General features: G+C 59.3%; 1 protein-coding gene across 16 annotated transcripts in view; it reads right to left on the minus strand.

Annotated features, from left to right (window-relative positions):
- The window catches only part of PHLDB1 (pleckstrin homology like domain family B member 1), a 48,902-nt gene that overhangs the window by 9,738 nt on the left and 13,419 nt on the right, over nucleotides 1–25,745 (minus strand). For 3 of the 16 annotated variants that reach the window (XM_027082129.1, XM_027082132.1, XM_027082141.1), the window contains 16 exons: nucleotides 20,859–20,984; nucleotides 17,823–19,171; nucleotides 15,106–15,387; nucleotides 14,433–14,573; nucleotides 14,183–14,320; nucleotides 11,455–11,583; nucleotides 10,936–11,091; nucleotides 8,574–8,684; nucleotides 8,312–8,401; nucleotides 5,207–5,347; nucleotides 3,707–3,847; nucleotides 3,444–3,546; nucleotides 2,884–2,928; nucleotides 1,930–2,224; nucleotides 1,742–1,832; nucleotides 204–350 (listed from right to left, as the gene is read on the minus strand). In XM_027082129.1, coding sequence (XP_026937930.1) covers nucleotides 204–350; nucleotides 1,742–1,832; nucleotides 1,930–2,224; nucleotides 2,884–2,928; nucleotides 3,444–3,546; nucleotides 3,707–3,847; nucleotides 5,207–5,347; nucleotides 8,312–8,401; nucleotides 8,574–8,684; nucleotides 10,936–11,091; nucleotides 11,455–11,583; nucleotides 14,183–14,320; nucleotides 14,433–14,573; nucleotides 15,106–15,387; nucleotides 17,823–19,171; nucleotides 20,859–20,984 — 3,485 coding nt within the window. Of the gene's footprint in view, nucleotides 1–203; nucleotides 351–1,741; nucleotides 1,833–1,929; nucleotides 2,225–2,883; nucleotides 2,929–3,443; nucleotides 3,547–3,706; nucleotides 3,848–5,206; nucleotides 5,348–8,311; nucleotides 8,402–8,573; nucleotides 8,685–10,935; nucleotides 11,092–11,454; nucleotides 11,584–14,182; nucleotides 14,321–14,432; nucleotides 14,574–15,105; nucleotides 15,388–17,822; nucleotides 19,172–20,858; nucleotides 20,985–23,678; nucleotides 23,828–25,745 lie in introns of those variants that run through there. The other 13 variants (XM_027082144.1, XM_027082130.1, XM_027082145.1 and 10 more) reach the window with 13 other exon arrangements.

A 25,745-nucleotide genomic window follows, 5' to 3' on the forward strand; every position in this document is an offset into this window, starting at 1 on the left:
ACACACACACACACACACACACACACACACACACACACACACACACAGTGGGTCCCTGTTCCTTGGGGCCAAACAAGTCCTAGGTAGAATTCTGCTTGTGCAATCCTTTCTGGAGAGAACAGGCTCTACAGCCCAACAGGGGTAGTACCCTGGGATATCCCGACCCCTCGTCTGCCCTACCCTTAAGCCCACCACCCACTCACCTGCGAGAACTGCTTCTCCCGCATCTTGACCTCCTTCTCCACGAGCTGATGCCTCCGGGTGCTCTCGCCCTGCAGCCTCCGTTCCACCTGCTCCCGCCGCCTCCGCTCCTCCTCCAGGGCCTGCCGCCTCAGCTCCATCTCCCGCTCCTGTCCCCAAAGCCAGGGCTCAGTGCCCACCACTGCCCTCTTCCCCCCCAAGTCCCTGCCACCCCTCCTCAGGCCGGGGCAGAGCCACAGGAGGCACCCACCTCAGAGGGCAGCCTGGCATGAGGGGCCATCATCCTCCAAGCCCACCCTCTCTAAGGACTTGGCTGACAAGGGTAAATGCCTTAAAGTGAGACCAACCTGGCTTCAAATCCTGGCTCTACCACCACTCTGAGCTCTGGACCCTGACAAACTCCCTAAGCCTCAGTTGCCTAATCTGTAAAATGGGACCAAGAGTGCCTACTCCTGGGATTGTAGCGAAAATTAAATGAGATCATGTGAGTAAATGCCCATCACTAACTCTGGCAGGAAGGAAGCACTCAATAAAAAAATGGGGCTTTTATAATTTTATCTGAATTCCTAGGACATGGATTGTCTAAACAACCTAATCGATAAGTGAAGGCCCTCTGAAACTCCAAATGAGAAACATTTATGGTTGAACTTCAGATTTTATGGGGAAAAAAATGAACTTATGAAAGCCATTATCAAAAGATTTTCAGTCATTAAAACAAATCATTAAATACACAGCATGTGGGTGATGTTTTATATGTCTTCATCAATGATAACAACCTTCATATTATTAACTCCCATCCGTCATTTCTTCCCAGCTCAACACTCAGCAGAACCTCCTTTTTCTCCTTTTGTCAAGAGATGTTTGTAAATTGGCCCTCCTCTGAAGTAAATAAGACTAAGAGGCCTTCTTTTCTGGTTGATCTCCTGCTCCCCGGGTTCCACTCTTAACTCCAGACATGCAGAATGCCCGGGTGATAGAGACAGACGAGCTTCTGCAGACTCTCTATTTCACCTCCTCCCCAGGCACAGTTTCCTCAGCCTGGCTGTGCCCACGATGAACCCCTGGCCCCTCTGCTGTGTCCCAGGCCCATCGGTAGGCAACGTGAGGTCCCCGCAACCAACACCTCTGCTCTGGCTTGGACATCTGCCTTCTCTCTGTCCCCATCCTTCAACCCCAGGTCCTAGCCATCCCCAAGAGGAGTGACCTGGCACTCAGGTAGACAGGAATCAAAATTTCTGTGGTGGTCAAATGTCCAAAGAGGTGAACACACGAAGACTGGAAGCTCCCATACGGGAAGTTCACCGTTGGACACTGGGTGCTGCCTCCCCTTTTCCTAAGAGCTGTGAAACTGGTCATCTCGCCAAGCCTCCGCATCCCCCACTTGAGGAACACAGGCTTTGAAAACACTCTTCCTCAAGGGACTGCTGCGAGGACAATGTGGGTGAAGGGGCCTGGGGAGGAGCGGAGGCCCTTGGCGGGCGGAGGGCAGCCCCGGGGCCTCGCACCTCCTTCCGCCTCCCATGGCCCAGATCTGCCTCACCCTCGACTCCATGAGCCGGCTCTTCTCCGCATGGGCTTCTTTCAGCATCTTCTCCATTTCTTCCGTCTTCCCCACATCCAGGCCGCTGGCACTGGGGAGGCAAGGGGAGGAGGCACGCGGTGGAGGCGGCGGCCCTGGTGTGGGCAGGACGGCGGCGGGCCGTCGGGTGGCGGCCGGGGCGCGGGTACCTGGACATGGTGTCGGGGGAGCAGGCCGAGTTGCCCCCCGTAGAGATGCTGGTCTCCATGCTGTCTGAGCTCTCCAGGCTCAGCGTGTCGTAGGCATGCTCGCCCTCCTCCCCTCGCTCCCTGGACACCGGCAGGTGGTGCAGGATGGAGTGATGCAGGAGCTGCGGGAAGCCCGAGGGCCCGGCCGGGAAGGGCGCGGCCCCGTGCAGGGCGTCCCACTGGCACTGCGCCTCGGCCGCCGCCTTCTGCTTCAGCTCAGCCAACCGCCGCCGCTGCTCCTCAATCACCTGCTGCCCTGCAGGAGCGACAGGTGGGAGTCACGGGGGGCACCCCACCTCCCCAGGGAGGATGCCGGCTGCATCACAGACGGAGGGAGGAGGCGAGCAGGGACAAGGGAACACGGGGCAGCCCCCTTGCCCCCCACCAGCTTCCCTGAAGCCCCCGCAGCTCCAGGTCCGGCTGCCCTGGCAACGCTTTGTCACCTGCACAACTGGTCACAGCCATGCAGCCTGACTTCAGCGCTCCCACTGTGTCCTGAGCCCACACGCGGCACCGAACCTGCCCAGGTGGGGCCCCGGCAGCACAACGGCCAGGTAGCTCCAGCTCACAACCATGGCCTGAATAGGTGGGCAGGGCACATGCACCCACCCTGCTGCTGGGGAAGGGTGATGCAAGAGATGCTGGGAGCCCCATGAGCACCCACATCAATGCAGACCCCGCGGCGATGCAGAAGCAGGAGTGCCAGTGGCAGGAAAGGAGGAAGGGGAGACGAGGCGGAGCACAGCTGAGGCAGGAGAGAGCTCAGCTGGCGGGGTGAGGCCAGCCCAACACCCCAACCCAACTCAGCCTGGGAGTCTGCCTGCGGGCAGTGGGGGCCTGGGCAGAATACATCATGCGGATGCCCGGGCAGGGGCTGCCTGGCCAAAGCAATGCCCTCAATGACCAACGCTCTACCTGCTGGGTCGTCAGTTGGGAGGGGCTCGGCAGGAAGCGACTCGACTGGTAGGGGGGCCCCGGGTAGAGACACAGAGGGGATGAGAGGGGAGAAAGGCAAGGACTTGGACTTTCAAAACAAACAAAACGCACACGAGCAACCAGGACTCCTGGGTCCCTACAGACAATATCTTAGGGAAGCATTTGTGGAGGTCATCAAGTCCAACCCCCTGCCTCCAGACAGGATAACGCCTATCTCTTCTCAGGTCAACAAGCATTTCCCTTATTTGCTGCGGTCTCTAGGAAAGATGTCACAGCCACCAACCCCCCACCCCCACCCCCCACCGCCCCCCCACCCCGCCCTGCCGACCCTTAGTCCCAGGCCCTTAGTCTTTTGGTAAGTAGCCAGGAATCTCTTCTTCAGGTGTCTAATCCAAATCCTTTTTGCTCTTGCCTAGATCCCAATTAAAGGAAAAACATCCTGGGAAAGGCGTGGGCATGGATGATGTAGTGGTGGGGAGTGCGTGGCAGATGTCCAGGGCCCCCAGGAGAGCAGGTGGGCTGGCGTTGCAGCCACTCACCCTTCTGCTGGAGGGCCAGCTGGCGCTTGGTCTCAATGTCCTGCAGCGTGGCTGCCAGGTTGCGAGGAAGGCTGCTTGTGCCATTCTGGGCGAGTAGAGTGCTCTGCGGAGGGAAACGGAGCATTGGGACCCGAGGCTCACAGGGCACCTCCTCCCACCCTCAAGGCCCTCATGGGAGGCTGTGACCTCTCTCCAGTGCGGCTGTCTCCATCCCCCACCATCACCACCCTGCCACGCACACAGCCCTCCCACTGTCCTCAGACCTTTGGGGAGGGGCTACGGCCCAAGGTAGCCACGCTGAGCTGGGAGGAGGAGGAGGAAGAGCCAGAGGAAGAGGGGAGGGGGCCGCTGCGGGTCCGGGGCAAGGGGCTAGTGGCCTCACCATCCATCTTGGAGCGGTAAACCTGGAGGGAAGAGACACTGTCTGGTATCCCCAGCTCCCCCACTGGCCACCATCCCCATGGCATCTAGGCTGGCTGTGATCCAAGGTGCTGCCCCAGCTCCCGAGGCCTCTGTCTCTAGCTGACATCAGCACTGAGCCTCCTGGGCCAGCCCAACGGACAGATGCTATTGGCGGCTGCCAAGCCTCCTTTCCAGGCCGCTCCTCCTTGGGCCAATCCCTGGTCCAACCCTGCACCTTAGAAAGGACCTTGTAAATCAACCCATGTGAGGAGTTAACACCAACGGGCAGAGCTGTACAGGAGGCTGACTGGAGGCCGGGGCTCCCTCTGGTCCCAGCTCTGCTGCTAAGGGGCTGTGACCTTGGGCCACGCACGTCCCCACTCTGGGCCTTGGCTTCCTTATCTGCAAAAGGAGGGGGTAGGGCTAGACTACATAATCGCCAAGCTCCCTCACAGCACTAATGTTCGGTGAATATGGTCTTTGGAGTCAAGAACCCTGGCCCTCAGCGTAGCCTCTGCTACTTCCTAGTTGTGTGACCTCGGAGAGATTACTTATCTTCTGGGGGGCGGGGCAGTGTTTGATCTGTAAAACGAGAGTTATCGTTATCTACCTCAAAGGCCTGTGGTAGTGATTAAATGAATCAAAACATGTAAAAATCTCAAACCAGCTGGGCACAAAATAGAAATGTCACACAAACTACTCCCAAAAGAAACACGGAATTTTAGCTGAGATCACAGTCTTAGAGATGCAATGTCTTCACTCAAAGAATGAATTTTGAATGGGGCGTTGGGGGGTAGGGGGGTTCAGGCCCTCCAGCCGGTCAGTGGAGCAACACTTGGGGCAGAAGGCTGCCCGAATACTCTTCCCCCACCCCGAGGGCAGCAGCTTGCCACAGGCTCCAGCACGGCCATGCCCCCAATGGCAACTAGGAGGAGTCTTGGGCATGTCCTCAGGGCTATCACTTCAGAGCCTTTGTCCCATTCTGTCCTGCCTCCAAGTGTCACCCCTGGGGAGACCAGGAGAACAAAATACTGGCAACTCTCCTAGGACACACAAGTTCCAGAGACAACAGGCTCAAGAGTGCGTCAGGACAAGACCGAGTGAGAAGCTCTGGGGGTGAGGGCCACCGAGGACAGCATGAGGCACCACCGCTCCAGAGCCTCCTTGCGTTGGACAGCCAAGCACGTCGAGCTCCGGACTCAGGAGGCTGGCCCTCCACGCCCGGAGTGCCAGGATGGCTGCCCAAGAGGAGACCCTCACTCCCCTCTCAGGGTCCAGAGGCCCCTGTTGCCCCAGCTGGATTAACCCCCCACCACCTAAGGCAGCACTGTGGGGTTGATGGATCGGCAAGGAGGGGTTACCTGCAGCTGACGGGAAGCTTTGGCGGGCAGAGGCGGGGGGGAGGAACGAGGGGAGGCTGCACCGGGGCCGGTCCCCAGCCCGGCCATCAGCTCCTGGTACCACTGCTCTAAGTCTACAGCGGGGAGCAGCAGCTTCTCCATCTGGAGGGGGCACGGGGAGGAGGACAGGGGACAGGAGGGGAAGGATGGAGAGGAAAGGTCAAGGAGTGAGGGGAAAGGAAAGGAAAGGGGAGGAAAAAGGAAGAAAAGGGCAAAGAAAGGGGAAGGTTGGAGGAAGGGTAAAGGAAGACCATTATCAGGGAAACAGACAGGAAGGGAAAACAGGAACGAAGGAAGGGAGAAAGGAGAGCGTAAAGAGAAGAAAACACAGTGAGAAAACAGTTGCCGCGAACGTGCTAAGGGCAAAGAGAAACAGGGCACAACACCCAGACCACAGACACGTGCTGCGCCAACCACGATGCCGGCCAGCCGGAGCACCGCCCCCCCGGCAGGCAGCGCTCCCCCCCCGGGGGCCGGCTGAGGGCTGAGACGCCACTGCGCACGGGCAAAGCACACACAGACAGAGCCACGCCACTAGTGGGCTGCGGGTGGCAGGAACACACAGACCACCAACCTGGGCTGAAGGCGGGATAGAAGCGAAGGAGGAGGAAGAGGGCAGCGCGGGAAGAAGGCAGGTGGTGGGAACCAGGTCCTGGGAGGCAGGGGCCCAGGGAGGCAGGCCTGGCGCGGGTGCTGCGGGCACAGGCGAGGTGCCCCACGTGGCCTTTAGCTGCTCAAGCGTCACGTACTTGGGGGAAGGCCAGACACAGGAGGGAATACAAGAGGTTAATGGGACGGGAACCCAAGAGGTGGCCCTGCCCACGGGCAAGGGGAGGGTAAGAGGAGGACACACAGAGCAAAGTAGGCTTGTAGAGCCCGGGAAAGCCAGGGTCCTCTCCGCAGGCTGCCCTCACGCTAGAGCAGAAGGCCTTCCCTCCTGGAGCCATCAGGAGCTGAAGGAAGATCCCGAAGCCCCAGGCAAGAGAGGGAACCACTTCCAAGCGCCCCGACGCCAGCTGCCCTTCTCCCTCACTGCTGCAGACAGACCCTGCTGCCCCCCCAACCCAGGCCTGAGGGGCAATCGAAGGCGTCCATGAGGAGGCCCTTGGGCATACGTGGGCTCACTCGGTGGCTGGTACCTCACTGTCAGGCAGGGGCTGGGCGAGCGCGCTGGGGGAGGTGGCAGAAGCATAGGGGTCCAAGCAGGAGCACAGCTGGAGAACCTCTGCCAGGCTCACATACTCCTAGGGTGCCCGGTGGGAGGGGGAAGGGTGGGCAGAGAACAGGTTAACAGGATTCAACCAGGTACCTGACATCCACACTCCATGCCAAAGGGCCATCACTCCATTCAATACAAAATCCACAGCAGGGGTGCCTGGGGAGCTCAGCTGCCCACGGTGGCCTCAGCTGGCTGCCAGGCAGTGGGGTGGGGGGCAGAAAAGGGCCGGCAGAACTGACTGTCTGAAGGCTCTTCTTAACCTTCACTCTTGAGGTTGCCTTGGCATCCGGGCCCTGCCACGGGCAGACCCTGAAAGCCCATTCCTGGGTTTGCCCTGGGCTAGGGGCAGGTGAAGGAGCCCGAGGAAGGTCTTCCAAGAGTCCACCAGGGACCAGGACCCACCTCCCAGAGAGCCTTTCTGTCTCCAACACCTTGGGCCTCCCCAGTGAGGCACACACAGGTATCACCAAGCGCCAGTCACAGCATTCCCATGGGTCCCCTCACACCCCATCTGCTGGAGCCGGAGCCGGAAGGAACAGGAACCGGAGGCACCACTAGGGCCTGAGCAACACAGGCCCTGAGAAAGAAGCCTTAGCAGGGAGTGGCCAAAAGCCCAGATAGAAAAACCAGCCCACTGCCCGAAGGTTAGGACTTGGAAAGATGCTCACACGCCAGATTGTGGGTTGGGAAGACAGGGACTGTTGTATTCTCTGAGCAAATCCTTAGAATTCTGAGCTTATCTAGGTGCTGGGGACATGGTAGGCATCCAAAATGCATGCAGAATCAAAGTACAGGATCCTAAGCCTGCCCTATCCAGGGGAGCCCACCCTGACCTAGCTCCAGAGGGGGACCCTCCTCAGGGGTCACAGAAAAGGAAAATGAACTAGCAGGTCCAGTGTGTCGTGAGGACGGATGGATGGCATGCAGAATATATGCAAATTTATATGCAAATTAATGCTCTGATTTTGCATGGACTGCCCAGGCACCTATGGAACAAACTCTGGCCAGACAAAGGATTACTGCCACGCGCCCTTCAGCTGGGCCATTGGGAGGAGCTGAGCACAGCTCAGCAAGCAGGCAGACAGGCAGTGAGTACAGCAGAGCAGGCAGTTAGCTGTGATTACCTCTTGTGCTTTGGGGCAGAGCTGAGTGGAAGCAGGTGGGGTTAAGGGACCAGAGGAGGCCCCAGCCTGAGAAGACCCTGGGAAGGGACTCAGAGCCGCCATCCCCAGCCCCACCTCTGAGGACTCGGAGATGAGCAGTTCAGCCTACAGAGAGGGTACGTGTGAGGGGCCTCACCCCTCACACTCAGCCCAGCCACCCCACCCCAGGCCCAAATTGTTTGCACAATGAGGCAGGAAACTTGGCACGTCCTGGTTGGACCTCACACACCAGGCAGGCAGAGACTCAGGAAAGAACGAGCCCCAATGCCCACTTCTGAGCCTGTAGCCTAGTTGCAGACAGAAGCCCAGGGAGCTCCAAGATCAGGACCCCTAGATCCTTATGCTGCCCCTTGAGCTGAGTCCACCCAGCCCTAGCCCTTACCAAACCTCTGAGCTGCCATCCTCCCCACCCATGCCTCCTGAATCCCCCAGATGTATTCAGTCACCCGAAATGGTAAGATCGGTGGGCTCCTGGGGCCCAGAAAGGCAGCTGAAAAGAAGCAGCTGGTAGCCATAGAGCATCCAATCCCAGACCTCAGAGCCATCCCTACTCAAATTTCTCCGGTTCAGGAAAATGCCCCCATATTCAACCTCAGCTGTTGGGGTGAAGGCCCCATGTGTTGCTCCAGAGCCTCCCAGGAGACCCCTTGGGCCTGAGGCTGGGGCCCAAACCAACCATGTTACCTCTTTGAGGGTCGACGTGGTCTTCGGGAAAGCCCTGCCCCCTGTGAGAGAGTGGTATCTTCTTTCCAACATAGCCAGTTTCTCCTTCTCCTGCAAGCCCAAAGCGGCAGAATCAGAAAGGAGTGGGAGTGGGGCAAGGGGCCCCAAGTAAAGGGGGATCCCACCTGGCTGGCCAGTCTCCACCCCAGCCCTTCTGCACTCACCTCCCACTCCCCCAGCCCCTCGCCAGCCCTCATCCCCCGCCCAACCTGACTGGGGCTACCTTCTGCAGCAGCTGCAGGGAGGCATTCTTATCCCGGGCTAGGCGTTCTGACTCTTGCACAGCCTGGGACCGGATCTGCCCAGCCTGACTGTCCAGGACCGCCAGGCGCTCCTGGAGGAGATGGGGGTAGTGGGTCAGACCCTGGAGAGACAGGGCTGAGCCCAAGGTGAGGCTTGGCCATCTCTGCTGCCCAGAGACCCTGGGCTTGGGTGAAGGGAATCAACTAGCCCTTCTGTTTGGCCTCATCTCACCCAAGGAAAACGCAGGCTGCTGTGGTCGGCTCCCTCACCCCTCCCTCGACCAGTGACCCCATGCCACCAGGCACACCAGCCAGAACTCAAGTTCCCAAATCTCTCTCCCCGCCCGCCCCAGTCAACGTGTCCGGAATCCCAGACATGCTGAAACGTTCTCCACCTGCCCCCGTGCTTCCATCCCACTGCCACCACCCCAACCCAGGCCCTCTGTTTCCTGGCCTGGACTTCTTCACCAGCCTCCTGCTTCCACTCTCTCAACTTTCTGATCCACCCCTACACGGCCACAGATAGCTTCCTAAAATGGACTTTGAGGTTTGTTTTCGTTTGCTTGCTTGTTTGAATTTTCTCATCTTTTTAGAATGTATATTACTTGAATAATTTTTTTTTTAATCCACCAGTAAGGGTCATCAGTCCTCTTCTCAGCAACTCCTCATTATTCACAGGATAAAGCACAAATCCCTCAGCCAGCACTCAAGGGCTCCTGGAACTGGGCCTCCACTTTCCACCCTCCCTCCTACCCTGAGCCCTCGGCGGCGTGCACTCAGCTCGGCCCTATTGTAATGTCAGTGGTGCAGGTGTACACTCCCAGGCCTTTCTTATACGGTTCTCCTTGCCAGGAATGCTGCCCTGTCTTCTCCACCCATCAAGAGCTTATTTATCCTCCAAGACCAGACCCAATGCTATCTTCTCTCGAACATCTTCCTTGATCACCACTCAATTCCTTTGCTCCTTGCTCTGTGCTCAAATTATTCCATATCACCATTTGCCTTGTATTGCTGTTACTTGTGAATATATGTCTCCATCACCACCACCCCGCCCAAGCTGTCCGATCCAAGGGCCGGGCCAGTTTCTTTTTTGTCTCCATATCCCCAGTAGGGCTTAGCGCAATGCCTGGCTCAACAATCATGTGCTAAAAGGAAACGAAAAGATAATAAGTGAGAGAGAAGGAGAGGGGCTCCGGGAAAATGGGCTGGGTTTATCCAAGGAGGGCTTCCTGAAAGAGGAGGCCTTAAACTATCACCATGAAGAACAAGACATAGGAGAGAAGGGAGGGAAGAAGGGAGCTGTACTAAATCTGGGGTCAGCCCAAGCAGACTGAAGCAGACCAGGTGGTAATCCTCACAACAAGATCTGCAATTTACTGAGAACCTGTCAGGACCCAAGAACTCTGCTAAATGCTTTGCACGTGTTACCTCACTTAACTCTCTTACGAGGCAGATGCCTTTATGCCCATTTCACTGATAGGCAGATGCATTTGTAAGGCAGAGCAGCTCAGGGAGAGAAGCAAGGGATCTGGACTCAGGGGGAAGTACAGTGGCTCCCCACTTACCACCAAACTAGCCCCACTTTTTGACACCCCTCCCCAAGCTCACTGCCCTCACCTCCCACCCACTCACTCCAGCCTGGCAAAGTGCACATGCATGCATATGTGTGCACGGACACTCAACTCTCAGCCACAGGTGTGTGGGCCGCCTGGCTCCTCCCCCTTCTCCTCACCCACACCTTCCTAACCCTTGCTTAACACAAGCCTCCTCCCAACTTTACATCCCCGCCCCAATACCCTGTCCTGGTCTGGCTGAGATCAGGAGACATCAGAGCATCTGGAGCTCCAGAACCAGCCAGGATGCGATACCAAATCCCCTTGTTTTACGGCTCAGCTGAGCCAGGGCTGGGCCAAGGCTGGAACCCAGGTGATGCCTTTCTAGTACCCCTGGCAGGCTCTAATATCCAGATCTCTGGTCTTTGTATGTGTCCCAGCACTTCCATCAGAGAGCTCTACAAGGGCAGGAGCAAGTCTCCTCTTCAGCGCCCTCCTCCATCTCCGTTTCTCCCTGCCCTGCCCAGCCAGGGCCCAGCTCTGAATGTGAGCCCAATCCACTTTCCAAGGGAGGACTGGGGGTAGTCAGAGCATAATAACAATAGTTATTGTTCACCGAGTGCTTACTATGATCATGTCCTATGCTGTCTTCACACACATCATCTCCTTTATCGCTCACAACAGCCTGTTATTGTTCTTGTTTTACAGATGAGGAAACCGAGGCTCAGCAAGGTGAAGTCAAGCCGGCACTGCGGGCCTCGCGGCAGGGATGGGGGCCGGGGGGGCGCACCTTCCTCTTGGCGATGCTCCGGAGCAGCTCGGCCTTGCTCCGGAGCAGCCCTTGGCCAGCCAGCTCGCGCTCCTCCTCCACGCGGCTCTCCCGCTCCAGCTGCTGGAACTCCAAGTCTTCAAAGAGCTTTGTCTCAGTCTCCAGGGCTTCTGCCTCCTTGAACGACAGTGACAAAGGGGATCGGGTGGTGCTCACGATACCACTCTGCGCCTGGAAGGCCAGTTCACAGAGGTGAGACTTCTGGGGGCTGGACCCGGGGAAACGGAGGAAGGGACCTGCCCCCACCCCGCCCCCTTTCCTCCGCTCGGCTCTGCCCCTTTGCCGGGCAGCGCTGCCTGCAGTAGCAGAAAGGAGAACCTCCACCCCCACCCCAACCCTTCCCTGTCCCCTCCAAGCCACAACACGGACCCTGTCGTCCGGCAGGTACTGCAGGGCCCAGGCGGTCCCGGCCCACCGCTCCTCTCTTCCGGGCGGGCGGCCCTCGGGGGCGGGGAGGGGGCGGGGGCTGGTGAAACTGACCCTTCTCAGCTGCTCCTGTAACTGTTCCCGCACTGACTCGGGGCAGTTATCGAGCTGCGTCTGGAGCTCGGCGTAGAGCGCCTGGCGGGCCTCCAGGTGCCTCCGTCCCGCGGCCAGCTCCGCCCTCTCCTGGTCGCCGGAGGGGGAGGGGGCGGGCACAGGGGAGAAACAGAACACACACTCCTCAACTCCGGCCCGGGGCAGCGGCGGCGCGGGGCGGGGCGCAGGGAAGGGGGGTGGGGTGCGGGGAAAAGAGAAAGAAGGCGGGGAATGAAAGGAGTTTAACCAGGAGAGGAGAGAGCAAACAGGAGAAAGGGAAATAAGGAGGAAGAGGTGCAGGGTGGGAAAGGCAAAGAGCTGGGGTGTGAGACAGGACTGGAGGTGCAGGCGATGGTGTCACAGGCAGGGGTGTGGGTCCCAGGCAGAAATGTTGGTCTCTTGGAGTCCCTTGAACTAGAAAGGTTTGGGCAAGTCCTAGGAAGAGGCCCTCTGTTTTCTCTCCAAACCAGTCAAAGACAAAGCTGGTTCCACATCACAAACACGGAGCCTCTAGCTGCTGTTCCTCCCCCTCTTCCGCTTCCCAGAGACCAAAATTTAACCCTGGGAAAAGGGTAGAGTTGGTGGGGATTAAATCCAGGGGTTGGGTGTGAATTGGGAGCCGAGGATGTTAAAGCTACAGCCGTGCAGTGGAGGGGACCCCAACCCAACCCCCTTGGCCTCCCCACCTCCTGCCCAGGGTGGGGGTGGGGTGCTGGCACTGCAGGCTGAACTTCAGTAGGATGAGGGTTGCAATTAGTTCGGCCCGTTGCCATGGTAATAGGAGCCCCAGGAGTGGGTACAGAGAGGAGGTGGATGGCTCTGTCTGGGGCGAGATGACACCTCTGAGGGTGGGAAGGGGGGATGCAGGGAGGAGCTGGTGAGTCACCCCTCCGAAGGACAGGCAGAGGAGAAACTGTGATTACTGATCTCAAAGCCAGAATGGGGCCATGGGCTGGGCGCTGGGGAGGGAAGCTGAGGGAACCTTCCCCACTGCCACCACCACCGTGGCCACCACCATCACCACCTCCACCTCAAATAACTGGGCCCAGAGAGAAGGCAAAGTCCATGCCTCCAGGCAATGCCAGGTCAATGAGAAATGAGGTTAGACAGGTTCCTGCTGAAATGCTGAGCTTCACCCTGGAGTCCCTGTGCTGAACCCTGCCCCTGTCCCGCCTCCACCCCACGCCCCCATCCTCACCCAGGAGAGGAGGACCTGATCAGGCCAGTTTCTGAGGTCCAAGCACTTCCCCATGCTTGGACTCAGCCTTTGCAATACCCTATGTTCTGAATGGATCAGGGGTGGGAGTGGGGAGAGACCTACCCCTTCCCACCCTCTGGTTGGAGTATCTGAAATTGGGAAGCCCCAGAGGAAAGCTAGGAAGGGTAGCCACTGTGTGGCAGAGAGCCCCTGTCCGTGCCCTCCCCTGGCCATGCCACCACCACTGGACCTCCTCATCCCTCCACTCAGGAGGGAAGACAGGTGACGGCTGGAGGACAGCCCGCCTCTCCTCTGTGCAGGAAACTGCAAACAGTCTGTGGAGGCCGCACCCTGGCTTTTCCAAATGAGAGGAGCTCTTTGGACTGAGAGGCTCCTCGGCCAAGCATTTCCCCCAATTTTGTACCCCTCCTGCCAATGCCCCACTGAGCAAAGTGGAGCTGTGCCCCCTGCCCATTCCTTTCTGATCAAAACCCTGGGGTCCCACACCAAGAACGGAAGGAGGCAACATTAGAGGGGAGGGGCCAAGGGCACAGGGGTGCCCGTGGAGTTAGTGCAAAAGCAGGCACGGCTCAGCCCTGCCTGGGTGGCACTGGCAGTTAGGGACATGCAGAGAGCCCAGGACAGTGATTAGAGGGGGCGTTAGTGCAGGCCTGGTTGGTAAGCATGGAGTTAATTTGGCACAGAATTTGGGAGTGTGGTTTTGGGGTCCAGAGCCAAAGCTCCAAAAAACAGGGTGGGAGGGTCACAGAATTGTTAAGAGCTTCAAAACTGAGGGGCTGGAGGAAGACACTCTCAAAAAATCCAGGAGGAGAATTAATTCTTGGAAAAATACTGTCAAGTCCAGACATAGGTGGCCCCTCTCCACTTCGGAGCTTTTGGCACGTTGTTGGACATCTTGGGCGTGGCTGACACGGCCCCTGTGGGATGGAGCGGCCCCAGCAGGCTGGCACGAAATCTGAAAGGGCCAGGGGCAGGAGCTGGGACCATCTGGGATGGGAGGCTGCAGATCCTGAAGGCTCAAGGGAAACAGAGACCTGAGGGCCATCTCCCAAAGACCACATCCTGAGCACCGGAGCCATGCTTGGAGGCGGATGTCCTCCAGATGCAGACACCCAGACCTGAATCACTCCCCAGCACCAGTGCCTTGGGCCGTGCTCACCGCCCAAGAAGGGGCTTCGGCACTTCCTAGAAGGGGCACGAAGGGCCTAGAATGGCAGGCACCCAGGCACCCAGATGTAGAACAGAGACCCAGGCAGAGGAGACCCCAGACACCAGCCCAGACCCTGGCAGCGCCCTCCAAGCTGGTACTTTCCACGGAGAATAAGGCCCCCTGCCCCTGGAGGAGCCCAGAGACCAGCCGGGCTGCAGGATGAACAATGAGGTAAGAGGTTAGGGGCCCCAGAGAAGGCATCTCTCCTCTTCTCCCAGGCCACAGGCGCCCGGCACTGAGCCAGGCCTGGGGTGGGTTACCTTGTCCCTCTCCTTTTGGATGCCCGTCTCCAAGGTCACCAGCTTCTCCTGCAGCTGGTCCAGCGCCTTCTGCTCCTTCTGCAGCAGCGCACGCTCTGCTTCCCTCTCCCCCTGCAGCAGTGCCCGCTCCATTTCAGCCTGGAGGCAACAGCAGGGTCCACGTCAAGGCCACTCAAGGCAGCTGGACTCGGGCCACTCTGGGGCCATCACTGTGCCCGGGGAGGAGCCCAGCCAGGGCCCTCGCTCTCACCTCTCGGGCCGACTCCTGCAGCTGCTGCTCCAGCTCCTTCACCCGGACTTTCAGCTGCCCCACTCGCCCCAGCACCTGAGCCCGCTCCTCTTCCAGGGCCAGCACCTCTCCCTGGAGCTTGGCACTAGGTGCATCTTCGTGCTGGAGGGGAGGGGAGCCATCAGCTAGGGGAGCCTCTAGAGCCTTCCAGGATGAGACTACGGAAACGGATCCCCATTTCTCAGGGTGCTTGGAAGGGGCAGCTGGACTGAGATAGGAGGAAGCTCCCCTCCCCGCACAGGGAGCAGTACAGCTTGGCTAAAAGTAACAGACTCACCACCGGGTGCCAGGCCTGGGTGGGGCGCCAAGGAAAGCCAGGTCGTAAAGCATATTTATAGCTTGGGAAACTCATCAACACCTCCCCCTCTTCCTTGCCTCCTCTTTTTTTTTTTTGGCCCTGCTACTGGATACGCGGGACCTTAGTTTCCGGAGCAGAGATCGTGGAACCCACAGGCCCTGCGCGGAGTCTTAACCAGTGGACTGCCAGGGGAGTCCCGCCTCCTCATTTCTACACCCTGATGTCGTCCCAAACTTCATATACTTCCCCCTCGCTGGGCCTTGGCATCCACCACACACGCGTGCCTCCTCGGCCTGCGGCAGGCCACCCCGCGTCCCACCTCCTGCTGGGTCCCACCTCCTGCTGGGTGCTCTCCGTGCTACTGCACTCCTCCTTGAGATTCTCCTCATCCGAGCGCTCCACAGTCTCCCACAGGCGTTGGGTGGCACCTCCAGGCTCCTCGTTGCTCCGCGCAGAGGCCCCAGTGCCCCCCACAAGGCCTCGTGAGGGCCTCCGGCCGGCCAGAGCCAAGGCTGCAGCGGCCTCCCCGATGCTGGGCAGCTCCCCCGCCTCAGGTCCCCCGTCGGCCCGGCTGTACTCGGCGCATAAATTCAGGATGGTCTCCAGGCGCTGTCGTTCCTGGGGAGGGTGGACAGAGCAGGGCGTAAGGGGAGGAGGCTGGGTCCCAGGAGGGCTACAGCCAGGCATGGTGTCCCGTCAGGAGAGAGGACTAGGACACTAGGGGCTCAGGGTCAGAATCAAGTCAGGAGAGCCCAGAGCCCAAGGTCTGGGGAGGCAGAGGGAAGGAGGGTGGGTGCCCCAGAGGCGGGCAGGAGGAACCGGGCTGTCGTGCCACCTGCCCACGCGGCCAGCCCCTCCCATCTTCCTGCTTCCTCTCCCTTCTCATTCTGTCCCAGGGTGGGCTTCCTCATGAACACACAGGGACACACCCAGACGCACCCAGAAACACATGCTGGTAGGCAGGTAAAGAACACAATGAGACACAGATAAACACACAGGTGTTCATGCTGACATGGATACACGTAGATCCAAAGACACCTGGGCCCACAGAGACACCGCCGCATATCAGCACTGACACACAAAGACACAACACGTACCCCGGGGCCTGTATTAACAGGCAGCTACGCACAAACACACCAGTCCTGACATGCACAAACGCACACTGGCACACACACGGATAAACACAGTCTAGCACACAGACAGGTGGGCACCGACCCACACAGGCAGGGCCGGAACACAGACCCAGGGGCCCACAGGGACCTGACACAGGTTTACACAAAGATGTGCTTAGCATGTATACACCCTGCCCGAGAGGCCTGGGCCACAGCCCTCCTCATGCCCATCTCAGCTCCAGTCACCCTCTGGCAGCCCCTGGCTCCTTCCCAGCAGGCCGCGCAGCTGCCAGCACTTGAACGCCTGGGCCCAGGTGTCAGTGCTCTGTGGCCCGGCTGCTGCATCCGCCCCCTTCCCACACAGCCCACCCAGATACCTCCCAGGGGCCTAAGAAGGTGAAGGAGGGATAGTACTCCAGACTTGGGGCTTCCCCCAGACTCTCTCTGGGGTCCTTCAACCTCCGGTGTCTCTCACCAGTTTGGCCAGGACCCCCCAGACACTTACCCAGCTTCCCTCCTGCTGCTTACCCAGTTTCATAGCAAGAAAACCAGGAACAGAGTCTCAGCACCCAGGAGGCTGGGCCAGTGCCCCGCCCCTGCCCCAGGACCAAGATAAGCAGCCAGCCCGGTGGAGGTGGGAGGGGCAGGGCAGGCAGCCTCCAAGATTTAAAGTGACAGGTGGGGCAGGTAAGGGCTGGGGAGGCACGTGGCGCGGGGCAGGGGAGGGGGCGGGAAGGCTGAATGGAGTTGAGGGAGGCTGGCCCCACCACTCTGCCTGTGCCAGGTTCACTGCCCCCTCTCCAGGATGAGACCCCAGCGGGGGGCAAGCACTCTTGTCCAGGCCAGGCAAAAACAGAAGATATAGTAACTTAGAAGACTGGGGGTCCTGCCTCATCCCTCCCGGACCCAACACAGACACAAGGTCCCACACCCTCACCTCACCCAAAGCTGTCCCAACCTCTTCTGAAAGGGCTCCAGGCAAACCTCCTCAGTTCCGATTCTCCTCCTCAAACCAATCCCAGTGTCCCTGGGCCCCCAGGAACCCCGTTCTGCTCGCAAGGGAAAGAGGGCAGAATCTATTTTCCTGTGCACGTGCTACAGCGTGGACACACCAGCCAGCGCCCCTCAAGCTCCCTGCTCTATCTGGGGAATCCCAGCCCCCACCCAGCTCAGATGCCATCTCCAGGACAGCTGCCCAGAACCACACCCAGCCCCCAAAGGCACCCACATGTGTGCACATGCACACACACACACACACACACACACACACACACACACACCAGCACACATAATTACTATCACACAGACTGACCTGGATCAGCCAGGGGCTGCCCATCCTGTTCTCTTCTTCTCCCCCTGCCACCCCCATTTCCAGATGATCCAGCATGGGCCAGGATGAGCAGCCCCCACCCATTTATAGAGGCCAAAGAGAAGCAAGAAAGAAGGACCAGAGGCTTTTCTAAAGAATAAGCCGCGGAGAGACAGGAGACGTGGGTTCCAATTCCACTCTGCCAGAACTTGCTGTGTGACCTTGCACAAACCCATTCCCCTCTCTGAGCTTCAGCCTTCTAATCATTGAGACCTGCTTCTCAAACTGAGACGTACAAAGCTTCATCATAAACGTGGTATGTTTTCCTAGAGCTTCACTGTGTTCAGGTACATAATGTGAAACTTCTTTTATACATGAAAACAAACACGGTGTTATGGAATAAATGCAAAGTGAGCATGAATTTGAAATAAGGCCTTAGAGACGTCAAAGAAAGTTCTTGTTCAGGGCACCAGAGCCTTGAGATACTGGTCACTACGGTGTATCCCAGAAGTGGAGAAGCTTGGGAAGCCCAGGCCCTGTCCACGGGCCCCTCCCTCCCTGCCAGCTGGCCCGCCCACACCCTGGCAGAGCCCCTGTCATGGATGCCAGCAGCCTCCCTGGCATCCGCTCACCAGCCTCTCCATCTCCTGCTCCCGAAGCCGCTCTTGGCGCTGCCGCCGGTGGTACTCCAGGAGGTCATCCTCGTTGTCACTGATCTCTGTGATGCTATTTTTCCGCTCCCGAGTGACAGGCACCCGCAAGTCCCCGCTGGAGAGCTTCCTCTGGGCACGGGGGCTCTGGTGGGGTGAAGCCCCAGTCAACGAGCCCAGACTATAAGCCGGGCTCAGCCTGCCACTGAAGCTGCCCTTGCGGGGTGCCAGGGACTCCCCTAGTGTGGGTGAGGGGCTCCGTGTCCTACGGCCCCGCGCCCCCAGCGTCACAGAGAAGTCCTCTGGTGAAGCCCCATGGGCTGCCCAGCGCCGGGGTCGGGGACTCTCTGCCACTTCCCTGGTTAGTTTGGGATCTGGGGTGGTCCGGGCGGGCATGGGGGAGAGAGCCCTTCGGGACAGAGATGGGCTCAAGGGAGGCAGTTCTCTCATACTGTCCAGGCCCCGCCGGCCTAGGCGGGGGCTCTCGGGAGGTTGCAGGGTGCGGGTAGCGGACCCATCGGAAAATGTTCGGCCCACCAGCTGGCGTGAGGGGCTGGTTGTCAACACCCGCTCAGTGCCCGGCAGCTCCCGGAAAGGGCTGGGAGGGCGGTCCTGGAGCGTGCCAATCTTGTTTCGAGGAGCAGGGACTGGTGGCTGGAACTTGGGGCTGCCAGGAATGCTGGTGGGTTGGCCACGGGCACCGGAAGCCTGGTATTCACTCAGGCCAATCGCCACCAGGGGCAACTGCCCCCCCGCCCGGGGGCTCTCGGTGGCTCTGCAGGCCACTGCCAAGACAGTGGCTGCAGGGCTGTCTGTCCGCAGACCTCGGAGGCCAGGGCTGGGCGGCCTCTCGTGACCCCCCTTCCTGCCCAGCCGGGGGCTCTCAGAGGGGCGAGCACCACTGGGTCGGGACTGTGAGGGCTGCAGGGCCAAATGGTAGCTAGAGGACCGGGCAGGCACCAGGGGGGGCATGGAAGGGGCTGGCTCCTGCCCACTGGGGGAGTGGCTGGCACAGCTCCCACTGCTGGCTGGTGAGGAGAGCGGAGAGAAGGCTGGAGAGGTGTTCTCATAGCTGGAGCCCACGGACATGGCGCCAGGGCTGGTCGGGGGGGACAGCAGGTAGCGGCCACCATTGGCCATCGGTGACAGTGGGGAAGTGGCGGCAGGCTTCTTGCCAGCAGCTCCAGGCTCCTCGAGCACCAGTGAGTCCATGATCTCCTGCAGGTCCTTCTCAATAGAGCTCACCAGGGAACTGTGGCTGCCACAGGCTGAGGGTCCCTGGGTTGCAGGCTGTGGGGTGTGGTTCCCGTTCACCAAGCTTTGTGATTCTGCTGAAGGAAAACGCAAAGAGGCCTCAGGACCTGGTCGGCATCTCCTAGGCCCTAGGGAGCTGCATATGCACAAGAGCGAGCACTCCCACGTCCTGCCAGCATAACAGGGCTAGAAAGGCTCTGGAGAAGCAGCCAGGAGATCTGGGTCCCAGCGCCAGCTCCACCACTAACCTGCTGTGCAACTTCCCCAAGTCACTTGCCCTTGGTTTTGCCGTCTGTGAAGGAAGAGGGCTCTCCTGGCTCTGACATTTTATGACTTAGGACAGAGTCGGCAACACGGCCAGGCACTCACCCTAAGACTAGGTTCCTCCCTGCCTTGGTTTCCTCAACCTCCTCAAGCTCCACTTCAGGAAGGGCAGGTGGACCTTCTGCAAAGGGCATGGGGGCACGCTGGGGAGCGGGCCAGAAGTTCCGGGGAGGAGGTGGTCCCAGTCCAATAGGACATAAGGGCCTCCCAACACAGCAGCCGAGACCCAGGAAAACACACACACAGATCCTCCAGGGATGGGCGAGGGGTGTGTGCAGCACCACTTTATCCAGTCAGAGGCAAGGGAGGGGCCTGGCCCTAAAGGCCAGTTCCTGGAAGCCAGGCTGGGCAGCAGCTAGGTGCAGCTCAGTGCCTCCAATTAGCCCGTTAAACCATGCCAGCAAGAGCCTGCCTTTGCCCTGCCCCAGCCCTTGTCAACCAACCAGGAGTCTCTGAAACCACTGCCCCAAACAGCTGAGGGAGTGGCGTGACAAGGCCAGGGTGGGAGCAGGGTAAAGCTATCCAGGGAGTGGACTGGGAACCCAAGCTTCTGAGCCTCCAAGGGCCTAGAAAGGAGAAGAAAAAGGCTTTGCAAGACTGAGTCTGGGTCCAAAATTATGGGGACTGTGTGGGACCAAAGGCAGAGGGGTTGCCGTGGATACTGGTGATCCCAGAGACCACCCATCTTTCCTCAAATCCCCAAGTGATCCATTGAAGCCACTGATGCCACCCTGCTAGGTGCACCTGACACACATGTCCACCTGTCCCAGTAGCATGCTGACACCTGTCATCCTACAGCCATCTGAATACCCGTGCAAAGTCTGGGGTGGCAGGCCTATAGGCAGCCTCCTGATCTGCACCCAGCCCCCTAGGCAGCTGGGCTGAGGGGGGCTGTGCTGGCTCCCTGGGACAATCACCCAACTCTCCTCTGGGGATCAATAATTCACACACAAACTGCAGCTGCTCCACTGAGACATCAGCTGGCATGGCCTGGCCTGGGGGTGGGGCAGGGCCCAAAGACATGATCACAAGCAGGTGGGACCCCCCCTCCCCGCCCCAGAGCTTACAGCAGCTCAATTGGATGCTTCCTTCTGCCCCCACAGGTCACCCTCAAGGGTGAGGCTCCCTGGTAGTGACATAAGAGGGTCAGGGTCCCAGACACCAAGGTGGCACCTTCCAGGGCAGTGGGACACAGGCCGGCACAGCCCCCCATCCCTCAGGCACATGATTCCCCAATTCCAGCCAAGCAGCACTTCTTGGATCTCTTCCAGTGGTCAGACTGCCTGGCACTCTCCACCAGTGGCCCATGGCAGGTGGCAGCAAGCCCAGATCATGGGTGTTGTCCTGCCCTGACACTGCAAGTGCGGCTGGAGTGGGCAAGGAGGAGGACTGTCCACGGGGTGCCGCCAAACTAGCCACGTGCCCCAAGTGGGTACCTACCCGGGCCAGGACTGTAGGGGGGTCCAGGGGCCCGGCCCCCTGCCGGAATCATGCTCTTCATCCACTTGGCTTCAGCCGGGTGGTTAAAGCGGAGGAAGGTGGACTGACCCAGGCACAACATGCAGCCTGCAGAGAAACCAAACGCTCGGAAGGGCAGGCAGAGCTGAGGCAGCCCTCACCCCGCAGCACCAGCGGGCTCAGCCCAGTCTCCGAAGAGTCATCCCCACCTGCACGCAGCGGCATCCACTGGCTCCACACCCGACTCCCCCCGTGCCGGAGGCCCCAGCCCAGCTCCACAGCACAGGGCCGAGGGGAAAGAGCTCTGGTTTGTAAGTCCTAGTCCTACATTTCCTTCATACTACCTGTGAGATCTTCAGGTAAAGTCACTTCACCTCCTTGAGTCTAGTTCTCTCATCAGAAAAATGAGGACAAAACCACTGACCTTGCAGAGTTAGAAAGACAGTGCATGCCAGTGCTCTGTAAGCAGAGAAGGCTCTCCAGAGAACAGACACCCATGTGCCTCCCATCAAGATCCACCTATCTGCCACCTGGGTGGAAGGGTCAGTTTGAGAGGCAGCAACTTCCAGGATCACAAAAAAGCTCTGAGACAGGGGACAGGGAGACACCATGGATCGGTCAGATGCCCCTTCGGGGACCAGAATTCGCTTCCTTAAGAGAGCTGCCCCCCTTTCTGACAGCCAGGAGCGACCGCTACCCTCCTTCTCTCTGTCAAAGCGCTCTCTGGCCTGACATTGTCCTGCTCCTTGGTCTCCCCTGGAAGGCAGCCAAGCCTAGGCCAGTGGGCCCAGCCTCAACCAAGCACATTCCCAGGCAGTAGACACAAGCCCAGTCCTGCCCAGGAAGTGTGAGTGCATGGAGGGGGGAGGGCAGGTGGGAGCCAGAAAATGTAGCCAGGGGCACCGGGAGTGTGCACGGTGACAGGTGTGCGCACCGCGCCTAAGCCTGTCTGGCAGAACTCCTCCTCCCGGCCACACCAGATGCTAGAGGGCTTCTGCACAAGATGCTCTGTTGGGAGAAGCCAGAGACCTGGTGGTCTCTACCACCCACTCTTCCAATTTGTCCATGTCCTTGGCCCCTGGCCCCAGGCTCCTCTCTACCCTATCTGGTGCCACTTGGCACCCCAAGCTTCATGCCAGTCTGAGCTAAGACTGGCAGGGAAGTCTACATTCCTGGACGCTGAGACAGTTCAGCTCAGGCAGGCCACAAGGGCATGGGGCATCCCAGACCACGTGGGTACCTTGGCCGCCCACTGAGGTGCTCAGGAGCCTGTTGGGGGGCCCTGGGCATTGCCACGGAGGGGGGGCTAGCAAGCTGAGAAGCCCATAGCAGACAACATAGTAGACAAAACCACCCACTTCTCTGGCAAACCCACGGGCCCTCCCAGGCAGGCACCAACAATTCTAAAGGCTGATGGGTGGTTAGGAAAGGAGGGAGCCTTCCCTGCCAAGCCACCAATCAGAGGCGCTGATCACAGAGTAATCATAACCGGAATAAATAAGAGCCAGCCACACTGTCCACCTAATTACAGCCACAGCTGTTTCAGAAAGAACCCTGCATTCCCCGCCCGCTCCTTTCAGCCATTTAACAAGCTAATTAATGATGAGTTTGCAGGGTCTAGACAGACCCACTCAACCCTAGGTTGATGGGGGGCAGGGAGGGGGGGCGGGGCAGATCAGGAGCCTGACCACATAGTCCAGACTGGGAAGGAGGTGGGGAGTCTGGGTGGATTCCAGCCCATCAGTGCCAGGCCCACCCAAGGAGGCTGTGGGCACCTACGGACCCCGACCCCGGCCCTGGCCCCTATAGCTGTGAGTTCCCTGCCCCTCACCCTCCTCTATACAAGGGGTGTGGCTATGCTGCCTCTGGGGCTATAAATAGGTGATGCCAGGCAGCAGAGCTGGATCTGTATTAATAGAGCGGGCAGGAGGGCAGCGGGACTGACTGCAGCTCAGCTCCTGCCCAAATTAACTTTCTATTTGCACTCAGGGGCCCCAGGCATGGCCCCAACTCTGGTCCCATGCCCCCAGGGGCCTGGCAAGCCTGTTTCTGGGAAGAAACCTCCTCTCTGCCCACTCCTGCCCCACACCTCCAAAGGTCAGCCCACTCACGAAACCCAAGAACCCCTTCTCATCCAGGCAAAGTTGTGTTTGTGCCCCTCCTCCCCAAAGGGGCTCAGGGCCGACCTGTGTGCAGGTGGGTGCACATCTGGAGGGAAAAAAACAAACGGGGCAAAAGAGAGGGTGGATCCTATCTCTGAGAGATGCAGGGGGGAAACACTACACACAAACACACTCTCATCCCGGCTCACACACATACACACTCAGAAACACACAGACACACAGATATAGGCAGACAGCCTCACACTCAGAGCGACAGTCACTGCCCTGCTGGCCACACAAATAGAATGAACTGGCCAAAAGGAGGCTGGGGCGAAGGGAAGATGGGAGGAGGGGCCTTGGCTCCTTCCATCCGAGACCCCTCTGAGCCGTAACACAGGCTCCGCTCATCCTAACCAGGACCCCTCAACCCCGTAGAGAGTCAGGTCCCACGGAGGGGGCCGCCTAGTGCTGGGGAAAATGAAGTCTGCCCCGCTGAGGAGTGGCCCCAGCCCAGGCGCCCCACTTAGATATGTTCAGGGCTCACACACACGATCGAGCCTCACGGCCTCAAGCTCCCAAGCGGGGCCAGGGACCCGATCCCCCTCCTCGCATGCTTCCCCACCCCCTCCACGCCCCTCCCAGCCCGAGCTGCTCCGCGCCCTGCTGCCGGGGCTGCGGCCGCCGGGGGCTGAGGACTCACCACCGAATCCGGACCTCCGGACCGCTCGCCCCTGCTAGCTCGAGCCTTCCAGGTCCCCGGCCCGCCCCGGGCCTTTGGAGAGGCGGGCCGACCTCCCGCGCCGCCGGCTCCGGGCTCGGAGCAGCGAGCGGCGAGGCAGCGAGCAGCCACCAATGCCCGGGGAGGGGCGGGCCGGCCACTGGCGGCGGGGGAAGGGAGCCCGGGAGGGAGGGACAAAGGAGAGGAGGAGGGGAAGAGGAAGTGATGGAGGAGAGGAGAGGAGAGGAGAGGAGAGGGGAGCGGGATGGAGAGGGCGGGGCGGGGCGGGGCGGGGCGGGGGAGATGCGGGGAGGGAGCCAGCTCAGAAGTCCTGAGCCCGGGTCAGGAGTAGAAGTGGGGCAAGGAGGAAAGGTTCCAGGGAGATGACAGAGAGAAGGACAGGTGAGAGGTAGATACAAAGGCCAGAGGGTGAAGAGCCAGGAGGCAGAAGTAAGGGGAATTGGGGTCTCACTGAGACCCCTCTGTGGCCAGAAGCCACCAGAGGCCTAGGAGGGGGCCGGCCCAGCCCCTGGCTGGTCACTTTGGGCCAGTCACACCCTCTGGCCTCGGGTTCCTTATCAACAGAGTGAGGAGGCTGGCTTGATGACAGCAAAGGTTAAGCTCTGACAGTCCATGGCTCCATATATTAGAGAGAAGAGTGAAACTCCTGGGAATCCAGCTAAGTCACTGGGTCCAGCTCTGGCCCTCAGTCTGCCACCATGACAAGTGCAGGCCAAGGCAGTGCTGTGTGCAGTGTGCGCAGCACTGAGCCCGGCCCCTGTCTCCACCCTAAACACCTCCTCCTTTGCCCCCCTTACCCCCACCCTCCCAGCAGTTCACCTCGCCCCATGACCCACACTGGACCAAGGCCCTGCCTCTTCCAAGCCAGCCCACTCCCCTGGGGCTCCAGAAGCCAACCCACCTCCTTCCAACCACAACCACCGGTCGTGCTAGCCCCGTAAAGAGCTCTTTCACCCCAAGGAGGTACCCTTCCCATCTGGAAACAGTGCCAGCCGCCTCTGGAGCCCCCAGGACCTGGCTGAGGTTCTGGGCCAGGCAAGTACCTACCACCCAGCCTGGGTCCCAGAAAGTTCCTCTCATTCCAGGGACTGGCCTCTGGACACCAGAACCTTAAGGGACACACTGTGTTCTCTCAGACGTCTTCTGTATGCTCAGTGCTCACGTAGCCCCACACACTTTCTCCCAGGTACACACCAACACCTGCTCAGTCACACAGACACCACTCGGCCGTGCATACTCTAAATCACACAGACACCCCAGTTAAACACGTCCTGTCTCCCACACACATTTATTCTCAAACATACCACCCCTCAGGCACCAGCCCCTCTCTCGGTTATACCCTCACTCAGGCACAGATAACCTTTCACTCAGTCCCCAGAGAGACTCTGAAGTCAAAAGTCAGCCTCCTTAGAGAAACAGTCAAACAATTTTTCCACCCTCACTGAACTCCTACCCACCCAGCCATACTACACACACACACGCACGCACGCACGCACGCACGCACGCACGCACGCCCCCGCGCACTCATATACTCACATACAGCTTACTCCCCTTCTGAAGGAAAAAGGAAAACCATATAGGGTCAAATGCAAAATAGGGGGAGGGTTTAAAAAAAAAAAATCTCCTCAGGAAATGTGATTCATCAGTCTGGAAACTGTGACGGCCAGCTGGACAGACCCAGACGGACACAGAGGATACCGCCAGGGAGAAATGGGGCAGGAGGCAGACACAAAGAAGTGGGGAGCTAGGAGCATTTGCTTTTTCTCTCCTTCCTTTGAGCTTTATTAGTCAAGATCTTTATCAGTCTTATAACAGAGGACAGTTGGAGGCGTCACTCCCATTTTACAGAAGGAATAACTGACAGCTGTGTGGAAGAGGAAGAGGCTCAGTGTCCTGGATCCCAGAGGGAGGCAGCTGGATAACTCAGGAATCCTGGCTCACCAGCCACATTCCAGGGAGCCTCCCTGCTGGCCCTCAGAGAAGCCCCTGCCCACCAAGGAGGCGCCTGGGGAGTGAAGGAGACTCCAA

The sequence above is a fragment of the Aethalodelphis obliquidens genome, unplaced genomic scaffold (genome assembly GCF_003676395.1).
Source record: "Aethalodelphis obliquidens isolate GAN/ISIS:26980383/991018 unplaced genomic scaffold, ASM367639v1 scaffold46, whole genome shotgun sequence".
In the NCBI taxonomy this organism is placed as follows: Eukaryota; Metazoa; Chordata; class Mammalia; order Artiodactyla; family Delphinidae; genus Aethalodelphis; species Aethalodelphis obliquidens.